At 28.3% G+C, this 23,034-nt stretch overlaps 2 protein-coding genes across 4 annotated transcripts; one reads left to right on the top strand and one right to left on the bottom strand.

The window, feature by feature from the left end:
- Positions 1-385: 385 nt before the first annotated feature.
- Positions 386-21,420, bottom strand: LOC132940096 (uncharacterized). 3 transcript variants are annotated; one of them, XM_061007516.1, is made up of 21 exons: positions 20,890-21,420; positions 17,347-17,480; positions 16,472-16,670; positions 16,126-16,259; positions 15,879-16,041; positions 15,498-15,674; positions 15,297-15,431; positions 13,649-13,705; positions 13,308-13,360; positions 12,032-12,338; positions 11,331-11,631; positions 10,924-11,263; positions 10,075-10,181; positions 5,325-5,639; positions 4,972-5,264; positions 4,465-4,899; positions 4,014-4,391; positions 3,814-3,960; positions 2,775-3,739; positions 2,493-2,688; positions 386-2,415 (listed from the first exon to the last, which is right to left on the bottom strand). In XM_061007516.1, exons 2-21 carry the CDS (start codon positions 17,442-17,444, stop codon positions 1,951-1,953), a joined length of 5,265 nt encoding a protein of 1,754 aa, XP_060863499.1. In that variant the 5' UTR covers positions 17,445-17,480; positions 20,890-21,420; the 3' UTR covers positions 386-1,950. The 3 variants fall into 3 exon arrangements, with proteins under 3 accessions (XP_060863499.1, XP_060863500.1, XP_060863498.1); XM_061007517.1 differs by having other exon boundaries at positions 2,493-2,685; positions 16,472-16,673; XM_061007515.1 differs by having other exon boundaries at positions 16,472-16,673; positions 20,890-21,419.
- On the top strand, positions 9,077-10,066 carry LOC132940097 (zinc finger and BTB domain-containing protein 49). The gene has a single exon (XM_061007518.1). It carries the CDS (start codon positions 9,077-9,079, stop codon positions 9,980-9,982), a length of 906 nt encoding a protein of 301 aa, XP_060863501.1. The 3' UTR covers positions 9,983-10,066.
- Positions 21,421-23,034: the final 1,614 nt, after the last annotated feature.

Genomic DNA, 23,034 nt, shown 5'->3' on the forward strand with positions numbered 1-23,034 from the left:
CCAGACCCATTAAACATTAGTTAAAATTAATTTACTAAGAAAATCGACACTTTTAATGTTACATTTTTTTTAACAGTTTCTTAAATAGTTAAATGTTGATTTGTAAAAATAGAATTTTACACTATTATTACTGATATAAAAAGAGTTAATGCATATATTATTCTACAAACTACTATAAACGCATGTGCGACCCCCAAGATTGGGAACTTTCTGGATTCAGATATTTGCATTTTTGTTGGTAAAATTGTATTTAATAATTAATATTTGGATTCTGTGTTATAATAAGAACACACAATTTTAACCCCAGACGTGGACGTGTTAAATAAAGTTTTATAAAAGAAAGAAGAAAATTAAATGTATTAAAAAAGCATGAAAAATAGTTTTGTTTCATCACATTTATTAAATCATTTGGATAACAAATACCTATCAATATATTTATCACAACTGTTAGGTTTTTTTATAACTTATATGTCCTTCAACTTGTATGATTACTACATTTACACAATACAAATATTGTTAATTCAAAACTAAAAATATTGCAATTTATACAATTACACCATTACTTACAAATGTTCAACAATAAAAAAAAAATGATAAAAAATAAATAAAATGCTTATAAAAGTAATATTTTTGTTTAACCTATTATTTACATTTTGATACCTAAAAAAAAAATGGAGGGAATTTACACATTATAAGATTAATTTACATTGAAAGTTATAATTGTTTTACCATACATACAAATAAAAGCCCTAATGATTAAAAAAAAAACAAAAAAAACAATGTGTTGTTAACTAACAGTTTTCAGTTAGTGAAAAGTTAACTATTTTATGATAACCGATTAATATTGTTGAATAAATTAAACAGTTGACACAAAACATTATTATTTGAAACATTATTTTCTTTATATGCACTACATGATCGATTGTTTTCACATAACAAATCAAATAGTTCTACGTTTAAGTAATTAAGAAAAGATAATAATGTTTAGACTTAACTCAAAATTTGCATTTATTTTGTAGTAAAATGGATCTTAATTTAATTTATTTAATATTAAAATATGTACTTAATTAAATTAACATTGATCTATCATTGTGGATGGTATATATATTCAACTTCCTCACTTCAAGGAATGGTTTGATGTTAAAATATATTTATTTTTAATCAAGAATAAAAATGTAATATTTTTAGTTTATGAAACTAAAAAAATAGAAATTTATCAATAATATACAATCAAATAAAAATAAAGTATTTATAATTTTGTAAAATATTACAATACAAACATTCCACTTATCATACCAAAACAATTATTAATTTGGGCATTGTGTAAATTATTAAATAAAAAATAAATTGAGACACTTAAATCTAAGTGCAGTTGGTATTTCATGGGTAGTCTTTAAAAATAAAATATAATTTATAAGCATAGGAAGTTTTTATAAAATACACACAAAATTATTTCGAAAAAGACACATGTAACAAACAAATATTAGTACAAATAATTGTACTATTAGGTTAAATTTATTAAATAATAACAAATGAGCTGTATAATAAATTTACTTTTTCAGCATATTATAAATTTTAATAAGACAATAATTATGCGTTGTGTCAACCAATCAGATATTTTAGTTTTACAGAACATAAATGGTTGGTTTTTAATTAATTACTATTGTGTCCCAAGAATTAGTAACCATTTATAGACTATTATGATAATTAAATGAAAAAGTTATACACAAATACTTATTTCATAAGTACATTTTATACAACAAATATAAAATGTAATGTAGACGATGATACACTTAACAAGCAAAACATTAATAAGTTTTGTAGTAGAATTACTTTGTATGATAATTAATGTTAAATTGGGTTAACAAGTAAAAAATAAAAACAAACTAGACTAGATTTTTAAACATAAAAATCTTTTTAAACACATATGTACCCTGTGTTATGGAAGAACTAATCCTCATCAGACATCGGCTCATATTGGGCTGTTAACATAGATCCACCACCACCACCATTTGGATCAGATGATTCATTATTTTTTTGTGTAGCCGATGCAGACATATTGATTGCAGCTGAAAATGGATAAGTGTAAGCCTGTTCATTTTTGTTGTCATCGTCTGAAGTACGCATTACTTCAACAATCCGATTTTTAACATAGTCTAAAGGCGATAAAGGTATATCCGCTTGTGTTGGATAAAAGCGAACTCGACTGTTGTCATCTTTCATTTGTTGTTCAAATTCTTTCTGCTGTAAAGCTCGGCGAAGCTTCCAAGTATGAGGCTCAAATCCTGCAGCTAACATATTATTAAAGGGATATTCTTTGAAAGGATGTTCAGGTGGATATGGTTCTCCTGGACGACTCATTTCCGGACTGGCTCGTGGTTTTAAATTTTGTTTTTCATTTGCTTCTGGGAATGCCTATAGAATATAAAGTGTTAATAAATTATTTAAGTTTAAGATATTATAATAGTAAATACATTTATTTTGAAACTTACTTGGAATAACTTATCACCAGCTCGTTGCTGCTGAACGTGTGCCTGATTGGTGACTGGAACAGCATTAGGAGGATGTCCAGTTCCATCATTACTCTGATTAATTTGATGTGTGATAATGGCGTCAATTAAATTAGCTGCAGTTAAATGAGGTTCTGTTCCTTGTCTTGAAACTCTACCACTACCAGTATTATCTCTACTAAAAAAAAATTTACTTGTTAGACATTCAAATAATATATATAATTGCATTATATTGGTTCTTATAAAACCAGAAATAATTTTTACTTTTGTATATTGGATGATGGTTCTTGATGCCTAGATACTGGAGTATTTGATCTTGATTGTTGAAATGAAGAGACAGTAGAAGGTATTTGCATTACTCTTGGTTGTTCTTGCTGCCGTTGTTGTTGTTGTTGTTGTTGCTGCTGTTGAAACGAAGCAGCGACCATTCTCGAATGTTGTTCAGGAGTAAGCCGATGATGCATCATTTGCTTATCTCTAATATACTGATCTCTTTGCTGCTGTTCTCTAAGTTGTGCAACTGCTTGCATTTCACGCTCTCTTTGCACAGCTATTTCCCGTTCCCTTTGCATATGCTCGTGTCTTTGTTGTTCTCTGTACATATGCGGTTTTGGTACTGGAGAACCTCTTACATAACGATCTTGTTCTCTGTGTCTATCTTCAGAATGATTTAAAGGCACAGGTAAGCTGGGCTGTCTTATTGCAACATCAACCAAAGATCCAAGAGCTTCATGACCTGGAGGATAAGTTTGTGGAGATGCTGCTTTAGGAGCTGTGTTATGACGTTGTATTACACCTTGACGAGTTGGTTGATAGTACATCGGACTAGTAACTGGAGGTTTTTGAACTCGAGGAAATTGAGCAGCAACATTAGAATGCATTTGCTGTGAAGTAATATAGTCATTCATAATAATTTGTCGTTGCTCACTATAATGAGGCTGTCTTGATTGATATTGAGGCTGAGGATTGCGTTTTTGATAATAATCTGCATTCATATTTTGATTTGAATTGTGTAACATACGTTGGTGAACAGGAGTACCTTGAGTAATAGAACCACCAGGAGCTTGTGAAGGCTGAGAATAACGATTAGATTGTGGTGGCATGTATAAAGTTGCAGCTGAGACAGGTGTACCATGCATAATGGATCCAGTAGCTTTTGAGTTATTCAATATGTTAGGAGATAACTTTGATGAAACAACGTTTGCTACAGATAATTGAGGTGATGTTACCTATTAAAATAGATAAACAAAAATAGTTAAACAAACTTAAAGTAAATAAAAAGTACAAATTCTAATAAACAAACCTTATTGGGTAATTTTATGTGCGATGTTTGTTTTACAGTTACATGAGGAACAGACTGCGATGGATGGACCATGACATGATTACTTGCTGGTGATATTTTTGTCCAATATATTTCACCTTGCTTGCCACTTCGTCCCAATTCGGCATACTGAAATACATTACAATATAATACAATTTTTACAAATTATAAAATCGAGTTACCTGTGGAGAGTAAAACGTATTAGTTTCATGAATCTGTGTAGGAGGAGTTCTGTACATTGCACCAGGTGGTGGTGGAGGTTGTGCATGTCTAATTGGCAGAGGATCAGAATAAGAATCTCCTTCTCTGGGTCTTTTGATACTTAAATCAAGAGTTACACCTTCGGGAACTCTAACTTCAGACATTTTAGAAGATTGTACTTGAACTACTACTAAACCATCTTTGTTGTGTAGTTCCCGAGGGGGTGGAGGAACCACTGATATTGTAGCCATTGACTGTTGTTTGTTTTCATTATTGCTGGATCCTGTATTTCTATCTTTAATTGGATATTCAGGATCTAAAAGTATGGATGATATGGTAGGCATAGATCCATTCTCCTTCTATAAATATATAAAAAGAAAAATCAGCAAAAAAAATAATAATAATAATAATAAAAATCTTAAGATATTTTACCTCTCGGTTAGAAGGGTCTTTTGTAAACTGTTTTTCGATTACATCAGATAAAATATCTGACACGCTTAAATCAGTTACAATCTTTTCTTTTTTCTCGGATTCATTATTGGAATGTTGCAACACATTAGACTCATTTTCAGCTGTACCTCCAATTCCTTCATCTGCAGTTTCAGTAGCTGAACTATCATAATCTTCTTTAACAACAGTAGATCGAATAGAATTTTCACTATCACGAGACTCTTTAGCAGTCAATTTTGTTTGTGGCGGACTAGTTGTATCACGTGGAGGAGATAATTGTGGTAAAGTGTTAGTTGGTGAAGGTGCACTTTGAGTATCACTGTCACACAAAACAAGGTTAGTCTCATCACAGCTAGAAGTACTTGAACCTGACTCTTCTTCATCTGTTAGAGCAGGCTTTTGTTCACTACCATTTGTCTAAAAGAATTGATTAAACTTTTTTTAGTTTTTTTTTTTTATATGGAATTTAAAAAAAATTATAAATTTTACCTTTTTAAACTCCTGTACCAAAAGGTCTAAACCTAGTTTTTTTCTGAAGCTAAAATAAAACTCTTTGCACTGATAGTGGCTTTTATTTTGTCCAACTAATTTACTTATTTCACTCCAACGAGTACCATGTTCTCGAATTCCTTTCTTTAATGCATTAGTCTCTTCATCAGTCCAGCCATCTAAAGTATCAGTACTAATATTGTTTGATGTTCCTACTACTCCAAGTGCCATTAATCGTCTTTGGATACGATTAAAGCAAGCTGAACAACATTTTGTTGTTGTTGGCCCAATTTCTAAATAAAATAAAAATGTTTTAATTTAAATAATAAAACAATTATAAACTATTAACTTACGAAATTCTGAAGCAATGATATCTTGAGCAGTATTCCATTTAGCAGGTAAAGGGCGCAATCTTTTAACTGGTCTTCTATTATTGGTCTGAACAGTTGGGCAGGATGGTAATGGACAATATATTACACGACGATTTTGGGATCGAACCACTTTACAACGGCAAGTATTACAAACCCTAGCACCAGGAATAATATCTTCTGGCTTCACACCATATTGTGCTGCATCTGATGGATTTAGAGTCCTGGGACATGCCACATTTTCTGCTTTACAAACTGCACACATACCTTTAGGTACATCTCCTTTTGACCCAGTTTCATCTATAATCATATGCCACTAGTAAAATAAATGTATGGATGGTTGGTTTTTGTATATTGTGTTTTATTTAATTAATTTAACAAATAATGAGAAATTAATATCAGTGTAATATTTATATGGTTATTTTAAAGGAATTATACTTAGTTTTTAATTTAGAACCGTTATAAAAATATTAAGAACTATTTTAAATGCAACAATTATAATTAAAACCTTATTAAAAGATAAAAACTAAGTCTATATCACAAGTTATATAAAAATTATTTCAAAAAAATGTGAAACAAACATGTATTTATTTAAAAATTAACACAATAAACAAATAACGATTGGGTCACACGTTTTACATTTTTAATTCTCACATTCAAACCTTATGTGATGTTGGAAAATGATTGCATACTGACATATGTGTTTAAATGACAATCTATTTAAATCAGAAATATGCTTTAGTCTTAGACATTGGTGAAGTTCTGTAGGCCAAAGAAAATATAAAAAGTCGTTTTTTTTTTATTAATAGAGTATGAAAGAAGAGGCTGAAGTAAAAAAAAAATTGAATAAACTAAGCAATCAAAAACATATGCAAATTCCTATGCAAAAAAAAATACTATATTCTTCCTTAAATAATAGAAACATTGGATGGCAACCCTTCAATAAATTGGTCTTCACGATTCTTTTTTTAGTTGGTCACAGCTAAAAATTGCTTTATTGCCAAAGTCTCACCAAAATCATAGTTATATGGTTGTAACTTGTAGACAAGGGCGTATAACAAGGATGTGGCGATGTGGAGACTGGATCTCCCCATAGACCTTTTACTTTAAAAATAGTGTTCTTAGTGTTGCAAGAAAGTATAAAAAAAAAATTAGGATTTTTATAAAATTTTTATTTTATCACATCCAACAGACGGAAATTTTATAAATATAATTATTGCAAGAATAAAATTTGATCAAACGATTATTGCCAATAACAACACTGCAACAACAACGCCTGCTTGTCCATGCGGCTAATAATACATTATCCTACATTAGAAAAAGTTTTAAGAAATAATAATAGAATGATTGGTTTTAAACTAAAATATTATTTATTTAGTATTACCATGAACAATAAACATACCTATCAAATACATATTGCTATAAGGGAAAAAGAAGTAATTACGAAAAAAAAAAAAATTGAGTTTTGTACTATAATTGTGTAATTTAGGGGTGTTTTCAACATTTTGAAAGGTATGCTAACTAGTAGGCTTCTTCAACGATATATTTTTAAATATCAATATCGTTTTGAATTGTGCGATACTGAATCGCGATATCGAAAAAAAAATGTATGTATCGATATATTGATATTCCGATATCTCTATGACTATCATAAATGCCAATACTCAAATACTCAATTGACTGGGTACTAGGTAGTAACTAGTGGGTATTATATTAACAATTAATTGTTTTGAAATATATTTTTCAAGAGCTTTGGCATGAAAATCAGTTTTCTTGATGTACATCGATTATCGATATATTACGATTAACGATACGTACATTTCTGAAAAAAGTTTGCGATATCGATATCGTTGAAGAAGCCAACTAACTAGGAAGACCAATTATATTATATTGTACGAGTTTTTACAAAAAAAAATTTTCTCACTACACAACAAAATCTTATGAAATCTTTATATTTTCCATGCAATGTTATAACAATATATTATCAATATTTTTTTTTTTTTTTTTTTTTTTTTTTTTTTTATTGGGTAACCCGCGGCAACATAGGCCATTGGGTGTGGGGAGGGCACTGTAGGTTTTATATTGGGTAGGTTTGGTAGGTTTTATATTGGGTAGGTTGGTACACGTGTGTGTTGTGTTTGGCAGAATTTCTAATGGGGCACCCGTAGGTTTCTGCCGTGCCCCGGGGTGGGGGGATGGCGGCACTTGTTCTCCGGACACCGTGACTTGCACGGAGAAAAATGCCGCCCAGTGGTCGAGGATCGAACTCGGACCGGCTGTGCCGAATCCGTCGCGTTAGACCACTCGGCCACCTCGTCCCCCCATTATCAATATTGTATACCTAATAATACTAAGTTAGTACTTATATTTAAATATTTAGACACTATTGTACCTAAAAATGTATTATTTTTATTTCAAAATTTTGGGCCCAGGAATTCAAATTACATTATAAATACATAATAGTGTATATAAAAACAAATCACCTCAAATAACGCACCTGGTTTAATTGTTTATTGTTTTGAAATAAAATGTTATACTACCTATATTTTGTTATTGATTAATTTAATCTGTAGGCACCTAGGTTTAAATTATTTTTTTCTGATTCCCCCCCCCCTCACACACACACAAACAAAAATTATGTATCCGCCATTGGTGGTTGAAATAATTACTGAATACTCCAGAGAGCAAGACACTTGGTGCATGTTAACCATACAAATTTCTACTGCCATGTGCAGAAACCTACCACCTGAAATTACTCTTATATGAGAGTATCAGAGTGTAGTTTGAAATATATTATTTCTTATCTTTAATTTCTATATTTTTTAGTTATTAAAAACTTAAAAATATAAAATACATAAATAAAAAGCAATTCACTTTTTAATGTTAATTTGATGTAGTAAATAAAGCGGCATAAATAAATTCCCTAGAGAGTAGGAAATACTATTCCCCCAACCATATAAACATTTGTGTTAGCAGTGCATAATTGAACAGACTTCTCATATTCCAGAGGGTATAAAGCTAATTGAAGAGTATAAATTGTTGGGTAAATAATTTTTCATTTTCACAGTTTGCCAATTTAATTTAATAGGTATTTAACGTTTTTGCTGATGTGCAAAAAGCCAAAATAATTTTAATGCATATTCTTTTAACTAATTAATTACGTTAGTAATGTTGTTTTTAATCCCTTGAGTCTTAGAAAACTTTTATGCTTAGAAACTATTAATTAATATTGTAACACTTTTATAAACTCAGTAAATAATGTAAAATTAATTAATAAAATATTTAAATATATATTAGAAATTTTTTTTTTTACCCAAGTAAAAATGATAAAATATAATAATGAAATAATAAAATAATTATATAAAAATAATAATGTTTAAAATAAAGATTAAATATGCTTGGATGCATTTCATAATACTAAGAAATAAAACATTTAATATTTAAATGTATGTGCGTTTTTCAACAAACATTTTTAACTTTTTTAAATTGCTTTGTACTATTTAAATAATATATTAATTTGATATAATATATAATTTAATTATTGTATGTTCAAGAAATCTTTTTTTCTATTGTATTTAAAATATCATGTTGTCTAATATTTATTTTTAAATACTGATAGAATATAATTTGAATACCCTAATTAATTAAAGGTTAAAGAAATACTCATGGGAAAACAAGATAAACAAGAGGGTACATGGATAACGAGGTAGTAAATATTGCCAGAACGAGAAACAGTTATGAGTGGTATTAAAATTAAACGGACCGGAAAAGCTGCTAGAGAGAGCCTCTCGTCAACCAATAGGGGTCCCACAGACTTTACCACAGATGAATATTTTAACAACAATCATTATTTCAGTTTCATTACGATACTACTAACAATCATGTACCGTTTAATGGAACCTGATATAACTATTTATGTTATGTCTTCAAATAACAGATTTCGTGCTTTTATATCTCATCGAGAACTTCTTGCGCGGTACAGTGGTTATTTTAAATCATTACAAAATTGTGAAACAAATAAAGTATTTTTTCCTAACATTAATGATGATACTTTTTCAATAATATTGTCATACATTTATACAGGAGTGCTTAAAATAAACAATGAAAATATACATTCAGTTCTTTTAGCTACACACACTCTTCACATGCCACAAGCATCAGATATGTGTCGAAAATTTTTAGTAACTCAAGATCAAAATATAATAAAACCAATTGCACAACTACCATCATTTGTAGATGCATCAGTAATACAGCAGCCAAATGAAAATAGAACACTAAAAATATCAAAAGAATCAAATTTCAAGCCACCAATTCGCAAAGAAAATATAATTTTGGATATAGCAAGTTGTGATGGACCAGTTCAGTTTTATAGAGTTCTTAATGAAAACTATAAAGGGGATGAAAGGAGATCAACACTAAAACAGTCATATAACTGTGAATATTGCAATCATTCATTTAAAAGTAAGTACTGCTATGAAAAACATATTAATAGACACTTAAATATAAATATGATTGATAATAAATCGGATAAAAAAAATAATTCTTCAATTCAATATTACCCATGCAGACAATGTGGATCAAAATTTCCAAGTTATTATTTTGTTCATAAACATAAAAAATATTGTAAAATAAATATGTCATAATTTTTTTTTTACTACTTATTTAAAAACAAATATTTATAGTAATAAGTTATTAAATAACTGATAACTAATCACAAAACAAAAATATGACTTACGTTGAGAATCCATTAGTTCTTCATCAGTCGTACTTGTATTTTCTCCTTTTAATATTGATTTATCATCTTTTCGTCTTTCTTTCTTTTTGGATTCAGGCTTTAATTCACTAAAAAATGAATTCATATCATTGTTGTATATTAATAAAGTATACAAGAAAATAATATAATAATAACTTAAATTTGATGAATTTAATTGTAGGGTAGTATTGACAGAAAACTTTATAGTATGATTGAAATTGAATCACCATAGTTTTTAAGTTATTTAAATAACATTTAAATAAATGATATTGTTGTGGAATTCATTAATCAATGTATGCACAATGTATTTTTTATTTTAGGTTTGTATAGATTTAATCAATGTATTAAAAATTATGAACTATAAATGTAAGAAGAAAATATGTAATCATTATTGATGAACTTGTTATATTTAATTAATGTACTATTATATTGTAGTAATATATGATACATGATAAAATAAACTATTATCATAAAAAAAAACAATACTATAGTTTTACTCATTGATTATTACAAACCAAAAAATGTTCCTTTCTTTTATTAGTTATTATAAGGGCCCGTAGGTTCATGCATTAAAAAATATCAAAATATGCGCTTGAAATCACGTCCGGGCCTTAATTATTAAATAAATTGTATTATTATACTAACAAAAATTTGATATATTACAATCACGCAAAAGACCAAAAAAATAACAGAAAAATTGAGGTGACCATTAAGAAGGTCTACTGTATATAGTAATCTATCCATTATTTATTTGTTTAAATTAAAACCTTGAATGATCTTATCAAGTAATATTGGTCATTTTTTAACATAGGTAACATTAATTGTATTTACCTTGTGTGTGACGTAACAGATGTCTGTATCAAATTTTTAACAGATTCATTACTTTGATCTTTATTTGTTAGTGAATTTTCAGTTTCATTATTAGCACCTTGTTCAGTAGCAACTTCTACTTCTACAGATGGTGGAGTCTCTTCATTTTCAGGTATTGCGTTTTGAGCTGCTGAAATTTGTGCTAAATTTGATGATGCTGCTTCACTGCCTTGACGCTCTCGTTGAAGTCTAGTTGTAACACCAATAGAAGTAGAATTTAAAATATCTAATGAATTCAATGAACTATTTGCAGGTGTTCGATTTTGAGCAGTACGACGCCTTGCTTGCCATTTAGCTTTGCCTATAAAAAATTTAATTATTTTTAAAAGGTTTAGTTAAATTGTACTAGGTTTAAAATCAAAGCTTACGTAATAATCTTTTGTACTCTTCTTTAGGCTTGCTTAAATAATAATATTGTACGCAATCGGAAGGACATTTTTTATCCAGATAAGATGCTATTGCACCAAAGTTTTTGGGATGAGCAATAAAACGATCTTTAAACACTTCTTTTTCTTGTTGTGTCCAAATATTGACATACTTTCTCTCATTATACTCTGTTTTATAATCCAACACAAGTCCATTGTTGTTTAAGTAAGTTAAATGTCGTTCATGAGGGTCTAACATTAGTGGTGGTATAACTGCGTAAGACCTCATTTTTTTGTCTTCCATCTAAATGTAATTATTAAATGCAATTATTTAGAATTTATAGTAGTTTTTGGTCTTCCAATATCGCAACTACTTGATTATGCGGTAGACTACCACCAGTTATCTCAATTCGATTGTCGTAACTACCATACCTGAACAGCGTATTGTATAAGAAGGTAATATGACAATTTTTAATTAATTACCCAACATGGGTATATAAAAAAAATTTAAAACTGATTTTGATGCTAAATTAACTTTAAAAAAAAATTTCTCTAGATATTTGATAAGCAGTTTTTGTGTAGTCGCAATAACCTAATTTAGATAATCAATAAATCATATGTAGCCGCATAATTGAAATGTACTGAATTAATCTGTAGAAAGTAAATTTACTACAAATTAATTAAGAAAATGTTTAGAAATTTACCTCCTGTTCCTGCAAACCATCCATGATCTCTTCTAAATCTGCCTCACTTTTTATACGAGCACCAACTCTATTAAATCTTTCCTTATCTTCGCGTGCTTTTCTTAATTCAGGGAATACTTTTTCAAATAGTTCTCTATGTTTGGCTTCTTTTGCTTTTCGCTTTTGAGAGCTTTCAACTTTTTCAACTCTACGTATCCAATCCTTATAAAGTTTAGAATAAGTATCAGTAATTTCAGTTTTCTTTTGTAGTTGTTCCATTTTCTTTTTTCTTAGATGTTCCAATAATGTGGATTTAAATAATGAATACCTAACAATAAAATGATTATTATGAAACAAGATAATAATGTAAGGAAATTACTATTTTGCATAAGTACATACCAACTTCTTTCAAATAATTCTTTACAAGGGAAGTTAAGCAAGTATTGACGCTAACTATAAGTTATTCGGGAGGACACCCGCATGTTTTATCTGTCTTATAAATGAATCTATTTCACTCTTTTTTAATATTGAGTGAATTGACTTAATATCTGATTGAAAATTAAATATGTTTTCTAGGGCCCCACTAGGCTTTATATATTTTATTTTGAAGTAATGAGCATATACAAATTTATAAAAAAATGAAATTTGTAACAACATAAAAAGCCAACTAAACCTTAAATTGTATACCAAGTCAATTCATCCTGATATTAAAAATAAAATTAATTGGTTTCTTTCAAGCATGATATTTGGTTTATCGAAATGTAAAGAAGAATACAAACTATACACGAGCGAAGTGTTCTTTCTTCATATTTAAATTTTAAAATGAATAATTATAAGTATTTAAAAAATTAATTTTATTCAAATTCACAAACAAATAAATTTGTGTTTAGCTTTAATATTGTGAATTTACGTCTAATCAAACTTATAGATAAGAACATTAGCTATGTTAATATGGTGGTTAATTATTAGTAAAAGTTTCAATTTTAAGGAAATGCAACTTTTTCAAATTGTTTTTAAATTAAAATACTGTTGAAAACTAACAAAATAATAATAATTGCCTTCAAATTATATAACATTCATTCATTTAATAATTAATGCAACACAAAATAAGTTATGATAAACGTATTATGTTTGAAGTTGTATATAACAAATCCTGGTATAACTTCTTAACCCAAGTTTAAATTTATGAATATATGAGTTCATTTAAAAAAATTAAATTTTTTAATGTGTTATATTAATATTTCAAATGAATATTATCAATTAATTATTTAACTATAATATTAAACAGTATTCTTACTTTCTTCTGTTCTCGTGATAAATATCAGCATCTGATGGTTGATTATACAAAGGCTGCCAAAAAGAAAATAAATTTTACATTTAGAATATAAAGAAAAAATAATATATTTATTATTGCCACATCACTTGTTTATTTTAAGTATAATATAAAATAATAAAATAATAATAATAATAATAATAATAATAATAATAATAATAATAAATTATCAACTTATAATATATATATGAAAACATGAAAATAAATTAAAAATAAAAGAATGAAGTAAAATTGGTATACACTTTAAAAGTAAATACTTTTTTTATTATAAACTATCAAAAATAATAAAACAAAATTATACTTACAAGATCAGTTTTATTGGCAAATTTTTCAAGGCTCATTCTCGATTCTAATGCTTTTTTCTAAAATTTAATTAAAAAAAATATAAAAATATAATATATTTTAGAAAATCAATAATGAAATTATGCGTTTTTATACTTAAAATAAATATTTAAAACACTATGTCTAGATACCCGGGTGCCCGTGAGTGAAAAGGGAAAATGGTAAAAGTGGTTTTACGGCGGTTACCATGTGACCAACTTGAGGTAGTGTTGCACAACAAGTCGGGGGATATTTTCGTTTTTTTTTTTTACCGAGCGTAGTGCAGAGAGTGAGTGGCTACGCGGGCATCACTGTAAATAATTTACGTTTTTTTTCACGTTAGCGTAACTGTTGGGGCTTTGGCCGGGTATTGAATATATACACAGAATGTACACGGGCACCCCCGTACCTAGACACAGCCTATTTAAAACTACCAAATTAAATACAAGTTTTAATTGAAATCTCTTCTGTTCATTAAATAATAATTAATATTCAAAAAAAGGCCTTATAAAATAATATGCTATCATGGTTTACATTGACTGTTCTAACCCATTCTTAATAATTATAAAGATATTTCTATAAAATTGATAATTGTAACATATTCCAACTAACTTAAACTTAAGGTAATATTAAATACTGTGCCTAAGTGATCAATCACATAGCTTAATTTGTTTTTCATATCTTTAATCTTAACAACTTACTAAACAAATTTAAACTAACATTAATATTTAATATAAATAAATAAATAAATAGTGAATGTTGATTATCATTATTATTAATTTCAGATATGATATCTTAACACATAGAACTGACGTAAAGACCTATTTAGAAGTCTTAAACCCAAGGGTTATAAAGTATTGAACAGGCTTCTAAACACCCCTACTACAAATAGGTAAACCAATATATCACAAGACATGTATATGTATTTAAATATAATATTACATAATTCATGTACTCTTCATTATGTTATCTACAAAATATAAATTACCATATTTAAAATTAAAATATTTTTTAATAATAAAATATGTAAGTTTTTATGTTATTTTCAAGATACTTTTCTAAGTATTTCCAACTAAATACTCCTTAACCACCAATTACTCAAAAACTGTCATATCAATAATTTGTTCAAATATTAAAATAAGTAATAAAGAATAGAAGATATAAGACCAGTCGGGTTATTTTTAGCTAATCAATATAATAACATATATCTTAAGATCAATGTAATATTAAACGCGAATTTCTTCATATTATTTTTTTACCCTAACCAAGTGTGTACATCTGATAAAACATAGTTTACACAGCATATATTTAACGACCAATTGTGAGGTTAGCAAAGTATTTATATATTTTTTTAGACAACTATATTATAAGCATATTCAAAATTTGATGTGACATAAATTGGTTTTATTATACATACAACTCAAATCCAAAAATGTATGTAGAATATTTTAAGTTTAATTGGCATATTAGTTATATTTTTTTAATAAATCAAAAATAAATAAATAGTAAATTTATTTATATTGTGAATACATTTAATATTAATGTTTGAACTTAAATAAATACTTCACTGATTTTTAGTACATTAAGTTCTGACCCTGTTATTAGTAGGCTATTATAAAAAATAATATTTACTCTGTTTGATGCATAAATTCGTTGAACTGGAGTCAAAAAGTTTGTTTGGTCTTCTTCTTCACATTCTTTTAATGTATCTTCTTCAGGTTCTATTTTAGTGACTTCTGAGTTCAATTCTTTTTGTTCATAATTTTCCTAACAATAAAAAAAACAAGTGATATAAGACAAATTAATATTTATTTTTATTTTTTTTTATTTTACTTTTAACTTGATCAAGTCTTCAATTTCTTGAGTAATATTATTTATATCACTCTCAATTTTATTTAATTTTGGAGTAATATCATTAACTTTATTAACTTTATATTCTGGCATTGGTTCATCAATAGTTGGTGAAATAGCTTCTACTTGTGGATTGTATGCGCTAGTAGATGGGGGATCCTGTAAGCACATTTACGCATATATTATGATCTAGTCTTTTAAAATTTACTAATTTTTAGACTGAAATGGTAATGAATTAATAAACTTGCACTTATTTAAAAAAAAAAAAAAATCTAAAATGACTTATAGTATGTTTACCATAAAATAGGTAAATATACATAATAAATAGTTATATAGGAAATTTGTATAAAATTGTATACATACGGATATATCAATTTTAAGAGGTGGTTGAGGCGAAATAGGATGAAGTAATTTTGGTTTTTTCATAGGAGGTTGAGGACCATGATCTGGTCTTTCTCTCATAAAGTTCATAGAAACTGTATTGTGAGAGTTGTGGTTCAATGATTCATCTCGATAATGTTCCATTCTAAAGTAATAATTTCAAAATCAATTTATAAGAGGTAAATAGATAGGTAAATTATAATACAACATATATCTTATTCAAACTTACTGTAAACGACTTCGTTGATAATAATCACTTGTTGCTGACAGCAAAGATATACGATTTTGCCTAGCTACGGTAGGCATCATATCACTTCTCGCTAATTCAAAAGGAACACCAATTGTAACTCCTCTATCAGATATCTAAAAATAATCAAAAAGTCATAAGTTATGATTACACTATAAGTTTAAATTAAATTTTTTAAAAAAAAACAAAACTTATAAATTATACTTTTTTAAATTATTTAAATAATGAAAATCTACCAAAATAGTACATATAAAAAGAATAATTTAACTAAAATATAAATTTATATTATTTAGGTATATTGTTTAAATTAATGAGTTCAAAAACTTACATTTAATGCTCTAGAATGAAAAGGCGCATCTCTATACACATTTGATGCTGTGGTAGTAGATGACATGTATACAGGTTGAGAAACATATCGTATATTAGCCGGGTACCCAACAAAATTATTATGAACTTGGCCAGTTCCAGCAGATGGCTTGTATGGCCCATTTTCTCCTGGTACTTGAACTACACCATGGTTAACATTTCTTCTGAAAAGAAAATTAATAATTAAGATCAATACATTTTCAAATACTATGATTCATAATAAATAAATAAATTATTAATTTATAAACCTACATTTAATTATAAATACTAAATTCAATATTTTTGTATCATAAAATACATCTATTCAATATAGGTACATAACAATAGCATTAATTGTATATTGTTTGAGGGCCTCTTTAAAGATTAAGTTTATCTGAATAATTAACTTATCAGAATATGAAGTGTTGGGTAACTGGAATTAGTTTTGATAGCTTATGAGATTTAAAAATGATCTTTTGATACAATGTATAACCAATAATTTCATTAATATTATTTAGAATATCCTAGTTACAAAGATCATAAAATTTACAATAAATATGATGTATAATATATATAATCATGGACTTACATATTTGGTTAACTTCGGGGTTAACTTATAACCACAGTAAATATAAAAGACCAATAGAACATGAAAAGGATTAAATTGAAATGTTATTCTTTGTGTATGCCTATAATATATTCTTAGCTCTACGTTGAGATTGTTTCATTTAACATAAAATATAATAATAATAATTTAACTTAACAGAATTGTACTCAAGATATATTTCATTTTATAAATATATTACTTTGTTTTAAAAAAAGATTGTTACAACATACTCTGGTATAATTAACACTTACCCATGAATTTGAGGATTCCTTTGAGAATAAGCCATTTGAGCTTGTGAAGGCATGGCAGCACGATCCAGATGTATAACTGTTTGTTGTACAGCTTCCATAACAGTTTTAACTGAACCAAATCTCTTCGTTTGCCACTAAAAATCAAATAAAGGCTGTTATATTTTAATTTATTTATTGATACAATTAATTTGTTAACAGTCATTGTAGACAATTTCTATACATATAATATAAAAAGTATGAAACTAGTGCAAAATAGAATATGTATAAATAAAGTTTTTAAAGATATAAAATAAAATAAACTGTAAACATAGTTCATCAGTTCATTGTTTTCTTCTTAATTAAATATAAATTAAACAACACAAAGTATGTTTCTTTAATGATTAAGATATTATATTTACTATTTAATAATAGGTACCTATTGTATACATATAAAATGTACCGATATCAAAAGTAAATATGTTTGTCAATTGCATTTTTATCAGAAAATATATCCTAAGTATCAATTTAATTAATGGATTTTATAATTTGTAATTTATTATCATATATTTACGCATTTAACACTAAAATCTCAATTTACACATTAAATATAAGATAAATTTTAAAATACCTAGTATATATTTATCTATTTTTTAATGTACATTATAAATAAGTCTTTAACAACAATTTAATTCAATTAATGAATGTACATTTTATGGCCAAGTTGAAAAACCAATCATTGTGAAAAATATGCATACTAAATAAACAAAACTCATGTTTTTTCATGTTAAAATATTTTCAGTTCATCAAGAAATTGTGCATGATGCTAAGAAGTTAAGAATTACTTATTTATTACCAGGCAAAGTAAAGATATATTTATATTTATATTAATAATAATAATTATGATTCAATTTACTCTTTCATTGATATGGGCATTTTGACCAAAGATAACAATACTGTTAAAATTGTAATGTGAAATAAAAATTAATATTAAAATAAAATGATGTATTTATGTACAGGTAAATCTAGTGATAATAATGTTCTAAATGTTTTTAAAAATCTAATAAGGTATAAAACTACATAATGACACAAGGATAACAAACATATTAAGATATTAAGTATAACAAAGACAGTAGGTATACAAATTAATTTAGTAATTAAAAGGTTTATGAATAAAATGTTTGCCAATTTATTTAATTGTTAAATTAATTATTAGATCTTAAAATTTAAAAAATTAGAGATGAATGAAAAAACTATTTTCAACAGTGGGGTTACTACCACTAAATAAAAATTATTTCCATTCAATATTAAGATTATAATAATACTATTTTATAATTATTTTAATAAACACAGACCAATTTACTATGTTTAAATATTAACAATTATTAAGTTCATTAAACAGTTCACAGTTATGATCATTTTTAACGTTTATATATTTATATATGATATGACAAACGCATAAACATGTTTGATGATGAAGATGAATAGTTTATTATAATCAAAGTAAATAGTTTTTTTTTTTTTTTTTATTAAGAAAGATAATTTACAATCTGTACACAGTAATTACAATAAGCAAATGAGATATAAAACAGAATAAAATGACATGAATATCGTGTTGAGGAAGAAACCCAATGGTAACACCTCTTTTACTAATTTAATAGGTCTCTACACCATTTAAATAGTTTAAAATCAATTCAAGATATATTAGTCTACATAAGTTTACAGATAGTTTTGTATTTATTTAATATAATAATTCTTGGATGACACGGCACATTTTATATCAATGGATTTTTGCACAATACAAAAGGACTACAAATAAAGAAATATTTAGATATATCAGAGAATTTTTAAGTTACTCATGTAAAAAATCCTAAAACCAAACTGGTTTGTATTAAAGTTATAGAGATTTGAATGAAAACAAATAGGTACAAAATTTATTAAGTTTACCTATATGATGACGATAAAACAGATTTGTAACCACAGATATTTGTTTTTAAACTGTAAATACAAAAAACTCCAGCCAAAATGAGTAAAAACAAAAATGTGGATTTAAATCCATTTTAACGGAACAGTGTAAACTTAGTAATTTGTATCATTATAATACTTTAACTGTGATGCATGAGTGATGTTTAATGGTATACATATTCTTATACCAGATACCTATTTTACTAATGAATAATTTATGTTATAACAGGTCATAGCTTTAACATTAATGAAAATTCACTTTCAATGTAATAAAAATAAATAATTTAAGGTACCCAACAATTGCAGTATTTAACATTCAAAAGATAAATAGAACAAAAGAAAGAGTAGATCCAATATTTTAAAATAAAATGTTGTTATTGTGTAATAATATTAATTTGAAATAAGACTGTTATATTAAGATATTGTAAATACCAAAGATAAATACAAAATTATTTTAAAATAAGATTTTGATAGTAATCCAAATATTTTAAGGTTAAGCACCCTCGTAGACCTAGCATTATAATTAATAATACGCAACAACATTTAGTTGCACAAATATTAATAGTACAGATGAGTACCTTAAACTCTAGATCTCTCTAAAATCACAATACTATAGATAATGTATAAACACACATTATATATATACATTATACATAATATGTGGAAAGTATAACAACAATGAAATAAAAATAAAAAACGTAAAATATATAAAACTATAAAAACTACTTATCCCATAGCCATGTAATCACCAATTATAACTAAATTATTCATTAATAATGTTAACACGACCATAGGCTAATGACCTAGTTGTTGAAGCCTTTATTCTTAATGAAAAAAAAATAAAAAATAGTGATAAATGCCGTCTGAGCAGTGAGTATTAAGTAATTACTTTGTTCCAAACCAATGTTTTTCAACACTTCTGTCGGTCACTTTTCACATTTCAAAGAACAACATGTCGTTTACAACACAATATTCGATATTTCTCGTTCCTAGCAATTACTAGGTACCCAATATTCAAAAATAGCTCGACAATAAACTCCAAAATTCATCTGGTTACACACTATGTTTATATTTATCAGTCAACATTATTCAGTGTAGTTTGAACAATGTACATGGAAAGTGTGCGAGGTGAAAAGGGGAACAGTACACAGTAACGGAATGAAAATTGAGTACCTAGGTTAAAATTTGACCCGTGTTTGGTGTTCAAAATTCAAATAGGTAAAACATGGAACAGTGAAAAATTCAAAATGTGTATTGCCGTTCTCAGGTGTACAGACAAAATGGTCCGTACACCGAATATTATTGTTCACGGATAAATAAAATCGTAGTGTGACCGAAATTATGTGTCGCGTGCCGATCCTGACCTCTGTTCTGGGTAGAACAACACTACAGGGAGGAACACTACAACGACGGCACGGTTATGGGTATGTAATATTATTTATTAGGTCATAATGGACGGACCACGTGAGGACAAAATATCAACGTCTATGACCCAAAACCGATAATAATATAAATAAATAATGCGTAAATATTAAATAAGCAAAAATAGGCGTACGTAATTGTAGCCGTATAGGTACGTAGAAAAATAGCACCGATAATTACTTTTATGTATTTCTCTCCGGCGATTTAAATCCTCGACATTAGATTCGCGTGCCGAATATCTCCGATAGCGACGACAAGGTACCGATGGTTTCCAACCGACACATCTGCACCGTTTTTTAATTTTCTTATTATTATAAAAAAAACTATTATTTATTATTACTATTATTATTATTATTATTATTATTATTGTTGTTATTCGGACAACCACGCGCCGTACATCATCGTCACAATTCCACGGTGCACGTCGCACGCGATACGCGATAGACGATAGAGATTACCACACTTGTGAAAAAACACGATCGGTCGGTCGGTCGGTCGGTCTGTCGGTCGGACAGACGGCACACGACGGTATGGTATCGGGTCGCGGGCGCGCCGCGGGGTACACTGACTACACTGCGGACGATCGTCGAGAAAAACGAAACGCGAGACGGAAATTTCAAAATTTTTTCTTCCTCATTTCGACTGTTTGTTATTTATTTTCGTGTTCCGCCTACGGGTAAAAAAAAAAAAAACCTCTCCGCTGGGGACACGGCCGTCGCGCTCGCTTGACATCAACCGCACGGCTACAAACAGGTTCGGGCGAATCCAATCGGCCGCTACGGGTGAGGTAGAGTACCTCGGTCGATCCCGCGACGTCCTCCGCGCACTTTGGGCGGGCGGTTGCCCGATCCAGGGTGGGGGGGACCCCTCGATAGCGCCATCGCACGCCAAACAAAACACGATGGATTTGCCGGGCTCGCAGTGTAGCCCGGCCGCACGGTAATTACGGTGTCCGCGTAACAAAGCCGCACGTTAAAAACCGGGAGTGAAGAACGGAGGAAAATAAAACGAACGTCGCGGGACTCGCGACGACGACCCGGGCCGACCCGAGCCGATTACGTTCTCACAATAACAATAATAATATTCGGCGTGTCGTAGTGTGCGTGTGTGTATATATGTATATGTCATATTAAATTTATAAATACACACACACACACGGACACGTTCACGTACGTCGGACGTGTATGTTATTATATTTTTTTTATCATTATATATATATATATACGTATATATGTATATAAATTGTATGAAATACGCGATGATTAAATACGTAATGGCGTACACCACACATACGTTTCCGCGTTCTGTAAACTATAAATAAGAGCAACTCCATACGAGAATATCTCACCGGAGTAAACGATGTATTAACGATTGTATATTTGTATCGATCGGCCCATAATAATATTATCTCGGTCGATGACGGTAGGATGTACATTATAATTGTTATTATCGTGTAATCGTGCGATAAATATTAAATAATGCTGGAACACTCGTAACAATATATTCTGTTAAAAACGTGTAGACCTTTACGGCTATACCAATTTATATTGCAGTAATACAGTTGAATACTATTTATACAGCAGTAATACTATTGAATTACCATCATTATTCGAGTAGCACGCATTAACATAAAATACCGTATAATGATATTGTACATGTATACGATATGTTGGTAATCATCAGTGGTGGATCAACGTGGGAGGGGGGGAAGGATCTAAGACTCATATGCATCTTGTGGGCTAAAAAACAAATGCCTTGCTCGATGTTCGCCGAAGAAATTAGATACTGTTTATAAAAAAAATGCAAAATCTTGAATAATATATCGTGTACTGTATACGTTACACAATAAAATAAAATATGTACACCTCCACTCCTACCATGAGAAAATCCTAAACCACCACCGATGAGTATCGACATTCGATATACTGTTGTGGGGATGTGACGAAAAATATACGAGAAAACTATTATTTTTTATGTATAAATGTACAATGTACAGTGGCGCACCCAGAGGGCTGAAGCCCCCACTCCCCAAAAAATAATATTTTTTACATTAAATTATATATTATTATAGCATATTGTCACAAATATAGTAGAAGTTAGATACCTACACAGTACACATAAATAGTTCAATTAGTACGTGATAAGGACGTATACGTATGTGTAAAAATTGTTTACTTGTGAGTAAGGAAAGTAAAAACATTTTTAAGCCCCCCTCCCTCCCCCCAAACAAACAAAAATCTTGGGTGCGCACCTACATTATATTATAATAATATGTTCATTATCTATTATAATATTATGTGCATTCGTTTTACAAGATCCGATATA

Source organism: Metopolophium dirhodum, chromosome 3 (assembly GCF_019925205.1).
Source record: "Metopolophium dirhodum isolate CAU chromosome 3, ASM1992520v1, whole genome shotgun sequence".
Taxonomy (NCBI): domain Eukaryota; kingdom Metazoa; phylum Arthropoda; class Insecta; order Hemiptera; family Aphididae; genus Metopolophium; species Metopolophium dirhodum.

Bases quoted from the DNA above. Each gene is read 5' to 3' on its own strand.
- LOC132940097 (XM_061007518.1), top strand. From the start codon at position 9,077: ATGAGTGGTATTAAAATTAAACGGACCGGAAAAGCTGCTAGAGAGAGC.
- LOC132940096 (XM_061007515.1), bottom strand. From the start codon at position 17,444: ATGGAAGCTGTACAACAAACAGTTATACATCTGGATCGTGCTGCCATG. The intron at 16,260-16,471 runs GTAAGTTTTTGA...GATTATTTTTAG, and splicing joins TTCATTCTAGAGCATTAAAT to ATATCTGATAGAGGAGTTAC. The intron at 3,740-3,813 runs GTTTGTTTATTA...CTATTTTAATAG, and splicing joins ACATAAAATTACCCAATAAG to GTAACATCACCTCAATTATC.